Consider the following 14925-nt stretch of genomic DNA (forward strand, 5'->3'; position numbering starts at 1 on the left):
TCTAGGCAAAGAAATAGACTGAAGGTTTGGTTTTTTTTCTGGTTTTGTTTTGAGGGTTTTTTTCATCCCCTAAAATCTTATTTCCTTTCAAAGTCTTTGAATCAAATATATTTTTGAAAATAGTATTTCTAATTGATTGTAAAACTTAATTATTTGTATTTAAGAAGTTTTACTAAAGCTATTTTTCAGGAATAAGTCTTTGCTAAAAATATACTCTAAAAAACTTCTTCAGCTAAGTAAATGCAACTTTTCTATAAAGTGAATAGCCAGAGAAGCTATGAAACATGTTGCTTTTATATGGGTGTGGAAATTAAAGTGAAGGGATACCAGAGAATCCATCATTCTGTCATTTATCCACATTTCTGGCCACTCATAATGTATTAGATCATCGCCTAATTAAATCCAGCCTGAAAGTCTATTATTGAACAAATGAAGTATGTCCTTATTACATATGTAATTACTTCAATATTTTACCTCTGTATCAAGTATCTGAAAGCAGGTTAGTAATTTGAAAGGGAGGAAAAACTGTAACATTAAACCTAAAAGTTGATACATTTTAACCTGCTTATGTAAGTATTTTTGCACGTATTTGCACATATATTTGCACACATGGGCATCTATGCTGGTACAATAATCTGAAAATGCAGACACCCCAGAAACCAAGTTAAATAAAAACCCCCAACCAAACAACAAACAAATCAAGATATATATATACACAAGTAGAATAGGACAGAAAACTTACTTATTCCAGTACCTGTAAATTTCAGCAGAGCTTTTGAGCTAAAGTTTAGAAGCTTGTAATCATTCTTTAAAATGGATTGAACCAGTGATGAAAAAGCATTACTGGAGTAGAAGGAAAACAGCAGGACAAGTAAAAGAAGGCAAGTAAAAGTAAGAACGATAAGCAGAATAGCAAAGGAAAGGTTGCTTAAAATAAAAAAAAAAATGGTGTGAAATTGTAAGTATAACCTAGGACAGGGAGAAGAAAGGAAGCAAGTAATCTGCAGCCAAAAACTGGTGTTTCCTTAAGAGTCACTCTGCTGTACATCTCCTATGCCGACTTCCATTATACATCCCATATCGGTTTGATGGCTTACTAGAATCTTACTGTAACTATAATGTGAGATATTGCTATCATACAGATACACCTACACACACACCCAGAGAAAGACTAAGTTATATACACTCACTACAGGTAAAAAACAAACCAATTCACACAAAACTTGGTAAAACAACTTTGGTAAACACTTACTTCTCTGCTACTGTAAGTACTGATGATGATGCAGCCAAATTCATAATTTCAACAGCACTTTAACACTTAAATATTAGCAGAGTTAGGATAATGGAAGACTGACCAAATTTTAAAGCACTACTTACCATTTCACATTCCTTACAAGTATGGCCTAGCAATTTTCTTCTTTCTTCTTTTTTTCTAATAACCTCAATATGAGGAAAATCTAGCACAGTATTCTTTCTGAAAAATAAAAATGTTTTCACATGATAGTACATTTATTTCTTCTACATGTCTAGAAATTTCCAGTCGTTAGAACACAATTAAGAAAAAGATACCAGATTCTCAAGAAAAAAAAATATCAGAAAATGCCTGCAAAACCTAATTATACTGCATTTCATAGCTGACTAGGACTATTTTTGTAATTAAAACAGTTCCAGGATTGTTTAAATGTAACATGATCTTTTCATAACCAGATATGTACACCTCATTATTACGTATTTTTGTAGTATGAAAATAATTAGTATTTTTTTAATTTCAAAACTACTTAAATATACATCTTTTGTAGTATATTTATTTTGTTCAGACACAGTTGTGCTTGCACTGATTTCTGCAAGAGGAATTTACTGGGGTTCAAGAGAACAAATTCTGAAAACAATCTTGTCTGCTCACAAAACACTAAGCAAGTTTTCCTCAAAGAATAAAACATATGCTGAGGTAAAAAACCCAAAACCTAACAAATATTTAACCAAAGGGCTTGGCATCATTATGAAATGAAGATTCAGACTACCAGACTATAGAAATGCAATAGAGGAAACACTAAGAGGTACAGTTGTTAAACATTACTTATTTATTGCCTAGAGGAAGAGGCAAAAATGCCAGAGAAGGAAAGGTTTTTATTTGTACAAGCAGCCCATAAGCTCTTTGCTCATAAACTCATGCATGACAACATGTCTGTAAGAAACATTACAAAATACTGCATTCAATAAAATGATAAAAAGCAGAAGAGACAATCCCTTCTCTTCAGCAGATGTTAACAGGCATCTCAATGTGCTTATTTCTTCCCCTACTGCAGCTTTTATGTAAGGCTTTTACCTAATTCAGTAAATCTTTTACCTGTGTATCTTCAGCTGCTAATGTTATGCACAAACATAGTTTATTTTATGGAAGAACAAGTTTGCTTTAGGGAGGATATAAAGAGCCTTAAAATGCCTATATAGAACAAACTAAATTACCTTTCATCACTTTTGAAATATGGCTCCACAAAAGCTTTCTGCTTGGCTTTATCTTGTTTATCCTCATGTTCTGTAAATATACATGCAAACCAAAAACTTACATGTCATATAGGTTAGCAGATGGAAAAACATCTGTCTTATTAGCTAGCTATTAAGAAATACAGAAATGCCATGTACATTCAGTCGGAGACAACAGATTCAAACAGATAATAAAAATAGTATAAAACTGATTGAACCAGTGATGAAAAAGCATTACTGGAGTAGAAGGAAAATAGCAAGACAAGTAAAAGAAGGAAAGTAAAAAAGATAAGCAGAATAACAAAGGAAAGGCTGCTTAAAATAAAAATTGCTGTGAAATCATCAGTAGAACCTAGAATAGGAAGAAAGCGAGCAAGTAATCTGCATCCAAAAACTGGTGTTTCCTGTAAGTCACTCTGTTGTACATCTCCTATGCCAACTTCCATTATACATCCCATATTTGTTTGATGACTGTATAAATAAACTACCAAAATAATATTCATATTGTTTGATGTTATGCCCTTACAATAACTAAATTTCCCCATGAATTTATAAAGAAAAGAAATGAAGCAATAGTTTATTTGGCATATTTGTTCACAGAGACAGAGCATGATTTCAAATCAACTTTTCTAGTTTAGGCAGGCAAATAAAGACGAAATAAATTATATCCCACTCTTTAGTTTCTTGCTTGCTGCTGTTATTCCCTTATCCTGCTCTTCATCATGAAGAGTTTCTTTTTCATCACATGCAGAAGGACTGTCTTCTGGTAGGCAGGATTCATATTCTTCATGGGTTGTCCTATCAAACATCTCTGTTAAGGTATCATTATTTTTTTTTTCTCCTCCTATTATAAAAAGCATAATGAACATCAAAATCAATCTCTCAACAATTTAAATCAAGAAAGTACATTTTCATTGAAAGTGTATCAAAACCCCTAACAATTACTCCCTGCTCCAGTACTGATTAACTCAACATCAGATTTACATTTATTCTTTCTGCAACTTTCAAATGTGGCCAATGCTCATATTTTTTTTTTCATAAAGATACCTTGATTTCATTTCTAAAATTTGATTAATTGCTAAACCACTTCTATGTACCTTTAATCTTAACACTGGACACATACAATTTTTGTTCTTGTAATTATGGAGTTGTCCAAGCAGAAGGAAATACTTTCTGTGCATAGGAGATAAAACTGTGGATAAGTGATCAAGCTGCAGCAGCTTAAAAAACAATCACACATCATTAAAAGTCGCTGTTCTGCAGCAATGATTCACTACATATATTAAATGTGATATAAACACATTTGGATTATTTTAAATATACCACTTCTACTTATATGTCATTTAAAAATGAAATTTAGACTTTCCCGTAGAAAGTCTAGTAAGATTACACAGCAAACTTTCAAAGCTGTCTGTTGTAAGAGTTGATAGTTGCAGGCAAGATCAGATTAAATGGTTAAGTATTTAACTTTTCGGATAGTGTAAAAGCACAGGCTACCTCAGCACAAATCCTACCATTTTCTTAATCCAAGTTTAAAAAGCCACCACTGATTCTACTAGAAAACAAGACTGAATTTGGAGGCTACAAAAATTCATCAGTGCTTTTGTACTGCAAACTATCTTCTATCTATTCATACAGAGGAAAGAATGGCCTTTACTCTTTCCTCCTCCTGCACCAAAGAAAAAGGCAAATCAAAGGGCAGGGAGTGGGGGGAGACACAAAAAAAATTTAAAAAAAAATCCTTACTTGGACTGCTTTCTTGGTTTTGCTCTTGATTTTGAATTCTTAATAGCACACTTTCATTAACATATGTATAATCCATATCAACAACATCCTCTTCAACTCTTGACTGACAACCACCCTAAGTAAAAAAAGCAAACATAACAATTGCACTCAGAAGCAACCAGCATAATCAGTGTCATTGTATATCTGAGACACTTCCACAGTGGTTACTGGCATGTTTTTGGACACTTCTTTCCTTCTGCAGTACTGTCTGCATGATAAAGATGTAAAATCTAGGTAAGAGAATATATGTTTTTAAAATCAAATGTGACACACTTATCTGATGGATTATATCACTTGATGGGCAACAAATACTTTAAAAGCTTTTATGTTAAATTCTACAAAAAAGTAACAATATACAGAAATGAAAACCTGCTCAAATTAACAGATTTTATGATAGCTTTTAAGTGAGGCAAAACAAAGATTTCAGAAAAATATTCAGGAATCCTAATAACCAACCTGCACCCAACTCAAAGAAAGATAATAGTCATCATCTGCACATTTTCAACTACTTAACATAAAGAGAGCATTTTCAGAGGAAAAAGTACGAGGTTGGTCTTTTTTTTTGTCTTAAAAGAAACCCTGAACCACCCCAAATACATCAGTTTCATACTAAGTAGCCACCTGGATGACTTTATCAAATACAACTAGACAATGGAAATGCTTTAGGACACTTGTAGTGTACTATACATAAAGATTTTAGGATTACAAACATATCAAAGAAGCTGAATTTAGATTTTTTGTTAGAAAGTGGTTTTGGTCTGCCCAGAATAAAGTTCATGATACTACTTTCGTGGGCTTTTTTCAATATCATAGAACATGCGGCCATGTTATGCAGGTTTACCTCTGTATCAATCACAGTGATGTCCATTTTGTATTGTGAAAGGTCAGCTCCTGGGTCTATGCTCCACTGGAGGTTTTCTAAAGGTTTTTCTTTCAGGTCTGGATGCAGAAAATACGAGAAAAAAGACAAATAACTGGAAGTAAATTATGCCAACAGCATCCTGTAGTGTGCAAATTATAAGGCAGCTTTCTGTATATCAAAAAAGTATATTAATTCATCTTTGGATTGAGGGATTGATTTTTCTTAAAAATAAACATGCTCATTTGGTGTAAGTCAAACTTTGTCTAAAGAGTTAGACCTTTAAGTTCATTGTTACATTCAGGGAGCATGCCACTCATTTGTGTTTGTATGAGGTATGTAATACAAAATGGCAGGTAAAATCTCTGTTTCTGTAAATCAGGCAGTATTAATGCCAGGCAGAAGACATTCATACAATAGTTTCGGTTAGAAAAGTTGTAGAGTCACATGGCCTCCCCTGAGCTTCGTTTTTTCCAGGTTAAAAAACTGCAGTTCCCTAGGTCACTCCTCCCAAGATTTGTTCTCTAGATACTTCACCACCTTTATCACCCTTCTTTAGATACAATGCAGCATCTCAGTGTCTTTCTCACAGCAAGGGGCCCAAAACTGAACAAAGTATTTGAGATGCAGTCCCACCAGTGCCAAGTACAGGATCACTTCCCTAGCCCCAGTGGCCATACTATTATTGACACATCAGGATGCTGTTGGCCTTCTTGGCCACCTGGGTGTTGGCTCACATTCAGCTGACTGTTGACCAACACCCCAGGGCCTGATCTACCAGGCAGCTCTGCCCTCCAGGACTGCCTCCCAGGTGACTCAACCAGACTTCTAAACAGGCCCAAGTCTGCCCTCTGGAAGTTTTGTTCTGCTGAACCCCCTCCTTACTCCTCTGAGAATTGAAAACTCTATAATTTCATGATTGCTATGCTCAAGGCAGCTTCCAATCATCACATCACCCACAAGCCCTTTTCTACTGGCAAATGACGGGTCCAGCAGGGTACCTTCCCTAGCTGGCTCACTATTGACATTAGATTGGTAAAAACACAAAAGCCAGGTCTTCAAATACAAATGAGTACAAAAGCGTCTGATCATTGTTCCAGAGATGGCTCTTATTTTATCTGTGAAGCAGTGGTTTAGATTCCAATCTATCTGGCCACAGCAGCTACTCACCAATAATGCTTTTTACATTCATAATGCAAGTATTTCTAATTAAAGTAGGCAGTGTAATAGCTCAGCTAAAGAGTAAAGAAGCAGTTATTCTACAATCCCAGTTAGAAAAATGAGTTTTCAGACTGGGACCACTTAATAGGAAAGAAGACATAACTTCTAGGAAGAGTATTTGGTAACAGCTGTTCATTATCATTAAAGGTACAATTTTCTTTAACAGCTTATCAGGAATCATGAAAAATATTAACTAAATAGCTCACCCTTACATTTAAGTACAGTTTTCAAGCATTTGATATAAACTTCTCAAGATTTTATTTTAGTACCTGTCATTCACATGCCACAGTACACAACAATGCTAAATAAATGAGAATGAAGAAGATTCCCAGTTTGTTGGGTTTACATCTGAATGCCAATGATATTTTTTATTATGTATAATATGTATAAAAAAGAGTATTTGTTATGTATAATACGTATAAAAGACATTTATTGTATAGTGGCAAAAGAATGCCAGGAAGATGTAGACTGAAAATGTGGGGATGATCTTCAGAAGTCCTGAATAGAATGAGATTGAGTTATAAACACAGAGAAAGTGATTAAAGTAGAAGATATGAAAAATTCTGTTCAACTGCAGGTTGGAGGGTAGGGGGACAATAAAAGGAACATTATCATCAAGTTACCTTGCTCATTTTGCAGTGCTTTATTTTTTGATAGTCTGCAAGGGTTTGGTTGCAGTACAGATGCTGGTTCAGACTCTCCATGTCCTGTCCTTATTTTCTTCCTATTTGGTACATGGCCACTGGCAACCTAACAACATATTTCAAACTTACTATTTCCCGAAACTTAAATATTATATTTCTAAGAAGAAAAAAGTCAGAAAAGCGTACCTTCACATCGTCAAAAAGTTCCTCTGTCTCTGGAGAACTTGTCAGTGGCACAATTTTGAAGGGAGAAACTATTTCTTTCATTTGCATCTGTTTTTTCTTATCTGGAAATGTTTTTCCCAGCATTGCCTCTTGTACATAGGATTCCTCTTGTAAATCTCTGCCAAACGAACAGTTCTCATTGATGGCATTTGGAATGGATGAGGAACCTTCAGGCATGGGCTTCCCTAGGTGTGAAAAAATATCATGTAGAGTCACCTGTTTCAGTCTATTTTTACAGGTGTCCTCAATTCCTTGTTTTTTCTCTTGACAACGAACTCCAGAGAAGCGATCAGACAGATCCAAGGGCTTATCAACTGTATGCTCCCCATTGATACGATGAACATCTGATTGAAAGGGCCCAGAGTTCTCTTTGTTGAAGGATGTTTTTTCACAGCTAACTGCATTCTCATCATCAGTTTTCTTCCTCTTAGCACACCTGCCTTCTAGATGCTTCTGGTGTACAATAAGGAAATCACTCCTGATCACCTCATTCTTAGCTGCACAAGTGTTTCCAACACAGGTTACAACCTCACTAGTATTTTTTTTCACAACCATTTGCCTATTCATAGAGACCTGGCTGATAATAGAGTTGATTTCTGTTCCAAGATTCAGTGGTGCAACAAAAGCAACATCTTCAGATTTTGATCTACTTTTATGAGATCTGGAACTAGAAGGATTGTTGAAGAGATTGCTTTTGAGATTAGGCTTCAATCCTGAATCTAAAATACAGGGAGCATGAGTTGTACTTGAGTTGTTCTTCACATTACTAGAAGCTCCAAAAACAGGAGAAGCTACTCGAGAATCCCAGTCAACGTGTGGTGGAGTGTTCTGAGATCGTTCTGAAAGACTGAATACAATGAAAGATAAAATTATTTTTTTCTGGTGTACACAGGGGGCTGGGAGGAGAAAACAGGATACACAAAAGTTAGAAGTGATCTGCTTTGAAGCTATCAGAGTTGCTAGTATTAACTGAAACAGAAGGAAAAAGAAAAGGGAAAATTTTTGGTCTAGAAGTATTGCTGCACTTAGAGCTGTAAAAGGCAAACAAATCACAGACCCTGTCCTTCATTTTAATATGGTATGAAATGTTGTTGTTCCACATTCAACTGGGAACCAAGGACAGAATTAAACCTGCCTAGGAATCCCTTCTACCAAAGGGCTCCCTTTCAATGCAGTTACTTGGGAAGAAGTGAGAATGGTTGCGACAGCAGTCTATCTAGGTTCTTGTACGGATCTTGTAACCATGACAGAAGATTCTCAAAGCTTCTGTAAGTAAAGGAAAAATATGCAAGCTTCTTTCAGGTATGCTGGTTTTTACATGTCATCAATAAAACATACATTTAAGATGACAAATAGGGACTAAAAATGTTTTCAGTTTAGACCACAACATCCTGAGGAGAGTGGGAAAGGCAACTTGTCAACCAGTATGACATCTAGTCAGCAGAAAGGTTTCACAATAGTTTTCCTACCTCCACTCCAGGCCTCTTACTCCCAGGCTTACAGGCCTCAGAAGACACCTCACAATAACAAGAGGTCAGTGAGTGAGGGAATGTGTACATGGAAGGCCTGATTCATCAGTCTGAGAATGAAATAAAACCCTATAAAGTTTTGCATTCTATCAGTTCTTTGCTTCTAATATTATTTACTTGAAAGAAGCCTCTACAATATGAAAATACTTATTTCCATGTCTGTACCTTTAAAGCAAACTGCTGTAAGATTTTAAATTCTACTAAAACCAGAACTTCATAGAAGCCTGCTTAAAACAATATTATTAGAACCAAGTGGAAACACACCCTAAATTGTTGTCATCATCTCTTGATTCAGAAACTGGATGTTTTCTTGAGTCTTCACACTGCATGCTCTCTGGGGCCTGGCTCATAACAGTATTAGTGCGGGGAGGACTCAGTACACTTTGAGACTCCTTGCAAGTGGTGAAGGAAAACAAAGAAAGGAAGTGTGAGAAGCTACTAGAATTAAAAATTAGAAATATGTTAGGTGTGCACACAAACACCATGAAAACCCATCCAAACGGAACCAATCAAAACTCTGTAAAATAAAAGTTAAATGATAACTGAAATTTTGACCAACTTCACAGAAATCTTAAGAGAAATTTATATTAAAAAAAAATCAAATACAGACACAAAACCCCCTCAGTCTCCATACTATCATTTTCACTGTAGTTACCAATCAAGTAATCTCACCTGAGTCACCAGTCTCATAACAAATAATCTTTTTTTAGTGTGTTAGACTCAATTATCATACAAAGGGCAGACCAAAGGATTTAGTCCAGTCTTAATTAACTTGAAAGTTGTATATGCAACAGGAACTGCACCCCTACCCTCCCCCCCAACCCCTGGAGAGGTCAGCACAGAGCAATTCTGTAATAAGTAAGCAAAAGCAAACCAAAGTGAGCTTAGTGCAACTCTGAAGACTTTTGCAAAATTTTAACGCAAAAGAGAAAAATACTGGGTTTGAAAACAACTGGCATAAAAAGCCGATTATGTTAAGACATTTGTGAATACTACTTACAGATTCCTCTTGAACAGCAAGTCCAATTGTTTCTGCAACTACTGCAGCCAAGTTAAAAGGTGGCTTTGGAACAGGATAGCCTCCCATCCTTGGTTTATCTTTATGAGTAGAAAGAAGTTCACAGTAAGTCACAGACATTATAGTGTCTTATTCTACTTACACAGATGGTGCTAACACAGAACTAAAAAGCTCACAAATCTACTAATTATGTAAATAGTCTGAACCTGAAGTCAGAAGTTGAGAAGGGGGGCAAAAGAAAAATTTCGAATGAGAGCAGACTGCTGTTTCATCAGAGAAATATGTTTCCAAGTTGTATACAGCTCCCCAAACTTAAAATACAAAGACAAGTCAATGTAAAAGTTGCTTTTCAAACTCCCAGGGCAAGAATAGTCCAAGAAAAGCATGTAGAAGAACAATAATGTATATTTGTTGTAAAATGCTTGTGTTGCATATTTCCTGGGTGACAGTTATAATTATTATTCTTGTGTTTTTATGAGGAAAACAAATACATGAGTTTCCTTTCTTTCAGGGGTTTAACATTACTACAGTTTGTTAAACCAGGACAAGGTACTATGATGGGAGGAATGTACAAGCACCATAACCCAACCTGCACAAATTTTTCTAAAATGCTGATACTTGCAGTCATTTACAGTTAAACACTTCACAGGAAAAGAAATCAAGGATGCAGAAAGTTCTTGTCAACTCTTTATGGACAAGGACATATGACTTGTACTAACTCACAAAAAAGGGAAAAATAAATAGTAGCATTTTTAAACATTACATATTCATGTCAGACAGTAAGTGCACTTCTTAAAATATTTTATCTCCTGTACAGTTGGAAAATCAAACGTAAGACAATTGGATAAGTTACCTAACATATCTGCAGTAAGAGCTGCACTGAGCCCTTCATTTCTTGACTGACCCCTCATGCTATGCCACCAGATTACATGTCTAGTGGCATACACAGAGGCACTACAAGATAGGCATTTCAACAACAATTTTGTGATTAACCCCAAAATCCTTATTCTAGCTCCTTTAAGGAGATGAACCCTCAGTTATTGATGGACCCTCAGTTTTACAACATTTTTGCCTTATTTTGTATGGAACTAAAACTAAATCTACTAATACACTTACTTGGTATAGGGGACAGTTCTACATCACAGGTGTCTGCCACAAGTATCTCTTCTCTGTGGGGACTGTTCACTTGTGTGGAATACAGTGGAATTTCTCCAGTCTCTAGAAGATGCAGAAACATTTTCATATGGTGAAATTGGGTATCTTATTGTGATAATTTCATGTAGATACAGATCATGATCCTGATCTTAAAAGCACCTGAACATGAGGTTTTGATATGTCAGTAGATCCAGTAACTTAAGCACATCTGTTTGTTTTTATTCTGAGGTATCACTATGACAAATTATTCATAAATATTACATATTAATTCTTTCTCTCACAAGCATGAGCCCAGTAAGCCATAAAACAATACTGACAAATAATTATATCACTTTCTGTACTGACCACATAAAAAGTATGTATTCAATCTATATCTGTCCTGTTAATATGGCAATAAAACTGTTACAGAGTAAACCATCCAAGGGAATAATTTTATGTGTCAACTAAGGTAATGAAAAGGCGAAAAACCTGAGATCTGAATCATGATCAACTCTGTGTCATGTTGTCTTTTCTATCTGGACACCAGCAGCTTTCTACAGCCATTATCTGTGATTGGTATTTACACCATTTCTTACATACTTAACTTCATTTTCATTTACTAGCCGAATTTTTTAATTTTATTTTTTTCTATAAAATGGAGAGAAGTAGGTATGCTTAGGAAGGAGAAACTATTCATAGCACTGAAGTTACATATGCAAAATGAAAAGCATGAATAACAAACCCACTCCCTTCATCCCACAGTTGTGCTGTTTTTATTTTTGGACAGAGGCTTTTAGTCCAGACTCGTATTTAGATGTATTTATATATTACTTAAACACTTTTTTTTTAAATTCCACAAGATAACATATTAAGAGCATCTGAATTATTTATCATCTTTCTTGTCGATCTTTAAAACACAAGCACAAGCACCCTTCTTTCACAAAAAAATACCTCATATTTGTGAGAGCTTTTATAGGACAAATTTTGAAAAGTGTGCACAATACTTCTGGACTTTGACGCAAAACAAATGCAAGTGTATAATAACAAAAGAAAGGTTATGTAGCTGCTAGAACTAGATATCTATCAGTTTCAGCAGTATTACTTTAATGGCAGAGTAATTGCTGAATGTGGGAGAACATGTCACTCTCCACTAGGTGGTGACAGAGCTATACACACAGTCAAACCCAAGTTAGCATTTACTGGAGAGATAGGAGTTGGCAAAATGTTACCTTCGCAATCAAATTTATACATCATCTTTTTCTGTAGCCCTTAAAATAAGTATTTCGAAAGTTAATTAAGAAATATAAAATACATTACTCATACCACTGTTGCTTTCTGCAAGTGCCAAGTCTGTGTGCGTATGTTCTGTGTATCGGATGTGCTTGTTCTCTCTTTTTCTTCTCATACGATTAACCACAGAGAATGAAGAAGTTGGAACTGGAGAATCTGGAATGATGCCTTCTTCTAATTCCACTTCACGCTGCTTTTGCTCCCTAGAGACAAAATTGTGTGGTCAAATAAAACCCCAAATCAGCAAGATGAAGAGCTTTCATATCTGGGAGCAGGCTAATCATGTGACTCAAGTAAGAACCAATTTAGAAAATACAGCCATCTCAGTAATATCAGAGATTTAAAAAGTACTAGAACCCAAGCTTTAGATACATTAAACAACAAATTCACAATCGCCCCATCACACCCAAGAACAGCATACAACCCCCTAACTCTTCACATTTTAAGTTAACATTTAACTACTGCACTATGGAAGACTTTTTCCCAGGAAGAAACTGGGAACTGTAGAATTTCTAGCTTGTCTTCAGAAGCTTGTGCTACTTGAATGAAAGAATGCTGAAGTGGGTGAGCTAGTGTTTCTCCCCCTGTATACCTATGTATGCTCCTGCATACCCAAGAATACTAATTGTCCTAAATACAAAAGCTTTTTTTCAATTTTACATAGTAGCGAACAGCACTACACTCAAGAGCAATCCTCCAGAACATCGGCTATTACCTCTTACCTCACAAAGGTCTTTAGAGAAATGTTTAAAAAGCAATACAAACCATGTAAAGTGAGTAATGTAAAACATGAGTTATGAAGTTTATTTTCCGTCATGCTGTCAGTTCTAACAGCATCTTGCAGACTCAGTATATAAAAGTTAGTGTAACCAGTAACTAAGCTGTTACCCTCCAAAAGATCTAGCTAGACATAGCAAGGCAGCAACAACAAAAAGGCATTATTTTCAGCTCTTGTAACTTAAATACAAGTATTTTTAGTACTTAATAAGGGCATTGCTACCTGCTGTATTGAGGTGGTAGTAAGAAATAGAAATGGCAATAAAAGCAAAACCACAAGAAAATCTAACTTGGCTTGCTTGGTCATCTCTCTGCAGTAACGCTTTTCCTTATGACTCTCAAGAGAAAACTTAGGCTGAAAGACCATTTCCTAACTACAAAGAGAAGGATGTAAGATTTTGATCTAAGCGAAGAGAAGGAAATAGGAATATATTTCTGCTTGCACTGAAATAAGCCACAAGATCTTATATAGAATAAGTTAATGGAAAACTGGAGAAGGCTGCCTGGCTTGAGAGACAAAGAGCATCTTTGCAATTGGGCTTTTTACCATGGCTAACTTTGAACACTTAATGACGAACACTGATGCACTGCTCTTCTGAAGGCTTGATGAATTCTATTGTGTCCCTTCATAACTCCTCTCTCCTAGCATATTTACAAAAGAAGCACCGAAACCCAGCATCATCTATGAACAATACCTTAAGAAACAAATCAAAATAAACAGCAAACCAATATATTTATTCAGTTACTTTGCAAATTTATACATACATCATATAGATGCAATAATTTCTGAATAATGGAAACATTTATCTGAAACTTAATGTTTCCACCCATGGATAATGAAATCCTCATCTGACAAAAGACCCAGATAATTCAATTCTTCTAAAATTTCACAGAACTCCATTTTATAGAGAATTCTATAAAATTATACATTGGGAAGAACATAGGAATTTGTTACTGCTTGGTATTAAAAAAGAGTACTCATAGGTTCATGAAATATGTTAACCCTGAGAAGATCAAATGCAGAAAGAAAAAGAAAGGATTATTAAGGTGCAAACAAGAAATACAAAGGAATAGGACCATGGTCATTTTGAACTAAACTCTAAGCTGTTTTACTCCTCTATCAAAACTTTCTGATAAAGACAATTAAAGATGATATGCAGACAAAGCCTTGATCAAGTCCACACATACTGTCCCAATTCCTCCCATGCATGTACACAACTTGTTCAGGTTGTCAAAACTCAGGTAAAATGATGTCAAACCATAGGTATACAAGAACGGAATGCTACCTCTGCCTTGCACAGTGCACCATATTAGCACATTAGCTGCACCACTATTTGGCATACTCTTGCTATCATATCAGATTACAATTTGACACTCAATTTGTAGTTCATTATTTTTATGGTTCTCTTTTGAAATTTACTTTTTCCTTTGAAAATAAGTTTATTTCGAAATGTTATTATAAGATCCTAATTTTTTTTTGCCTAGCTGCAAATCTGCTTTTCTAAAGTCTTGACCTAGGAGAAAGGAATTGGTAAAAAGTCAAGAGGAAAAGAAAAATGAGACATAAGGCTTTGCTATGCACTGTAACTAAAATGACCTCAAACAATCATGAATTCAAACTGAATTTCTATGATAAATTTCTTTCTCTCAGTTTAAACAAAAAAAGCAAAAAAATCTGCACAATACAAAGATGTTAGTTTTATGTTGTTGTAGAGGCAGCAGACTATCTTTTCACAACCTATTAAAAAATAAAAAAACAAAAATCAAGTTTTTAAGATATTTATATCCCCAGGCATTACTACTGATGAATGAAAAACCTTCAAAACTTACTCCAATTCCTTCTGTAACTGCTGGAATTGTTCAGTTATCTTTTTATTTTCATCCTGTAAGTTGTTTTTTTCATTCACTGTAATTTATATTGAAAAAGAGAAACGGGAAAAAAAATAAAAATCAATGCAC

General features: G+C 35.1%; 1 protein-coding gene across 3 annotated transcripts in view; it reads right to left on the reverse strand.

Annotated features, from left to right (window-relative positions):
• RBBP8 (RB binding protein 8, endonuclease) overlaps positions 1-14925 on the reverse strand; it is a 41370-nt gene that overhangs the window by 6214 nt on the left and 20231 nt on the right. For all 3 annotated transcript variants that reach the window (XM_031052822.2, XM_031052823.2, XM_031052824.2), the window contains 12 exons: positions 14797-14872; positions 12223-12392; positions 10882-10983; positions 9748-9845; positions 9012-9139; positions 7180-8065; positions 6973-7099; positions 5111-5208; positions 4231-4345; positions 3158-3328; positions 2467-2536; positions 1378-1474 (listed from right to left, as the gene is read on the reverse strand). In XM_031052822.2, the coding sequence (XP_030908682.2) occupies positions 1378-1474; positions 2467-2536; positions 3158-3328; positions 4231-4345; positions 5111-5208; positions 6973-7099; positions 7180-8065; positions 9012-9139; positions 9748-9845; positions 10882-10983; positions 12223-12392; positions 14797-14872 (2138 nt within the window). The remainder of the gene's footprint in view (positions 1-1377; positions 1475-2466; positions 2537-3157; positions 3329-4230; positions 4346-5110; positions 5209-6972; positions 7100-7179; positions 8066-9011; positions 9140-9747; positions 9846-10881; positions 10984-12222; positions 12393-14796; positions 14873-14925) is intronic.

Source organism: Melopsittacus undulatus, chromosome 1 (assembly GCF_012275295.1).
Source record: "Melopsittacus undulatus isolate bMelUnd1 chromosome 1, bMelUnd1.mat.Z, whole genome shotgun sequence".
Classification (NCBI taxonomy): domain Eukaryota; kingdom Metazoa; phylum Chordata; class Aves; order Psittaciformes; family Psittaculidae; genus Melopsittacus; species Melopsittacus undulatus.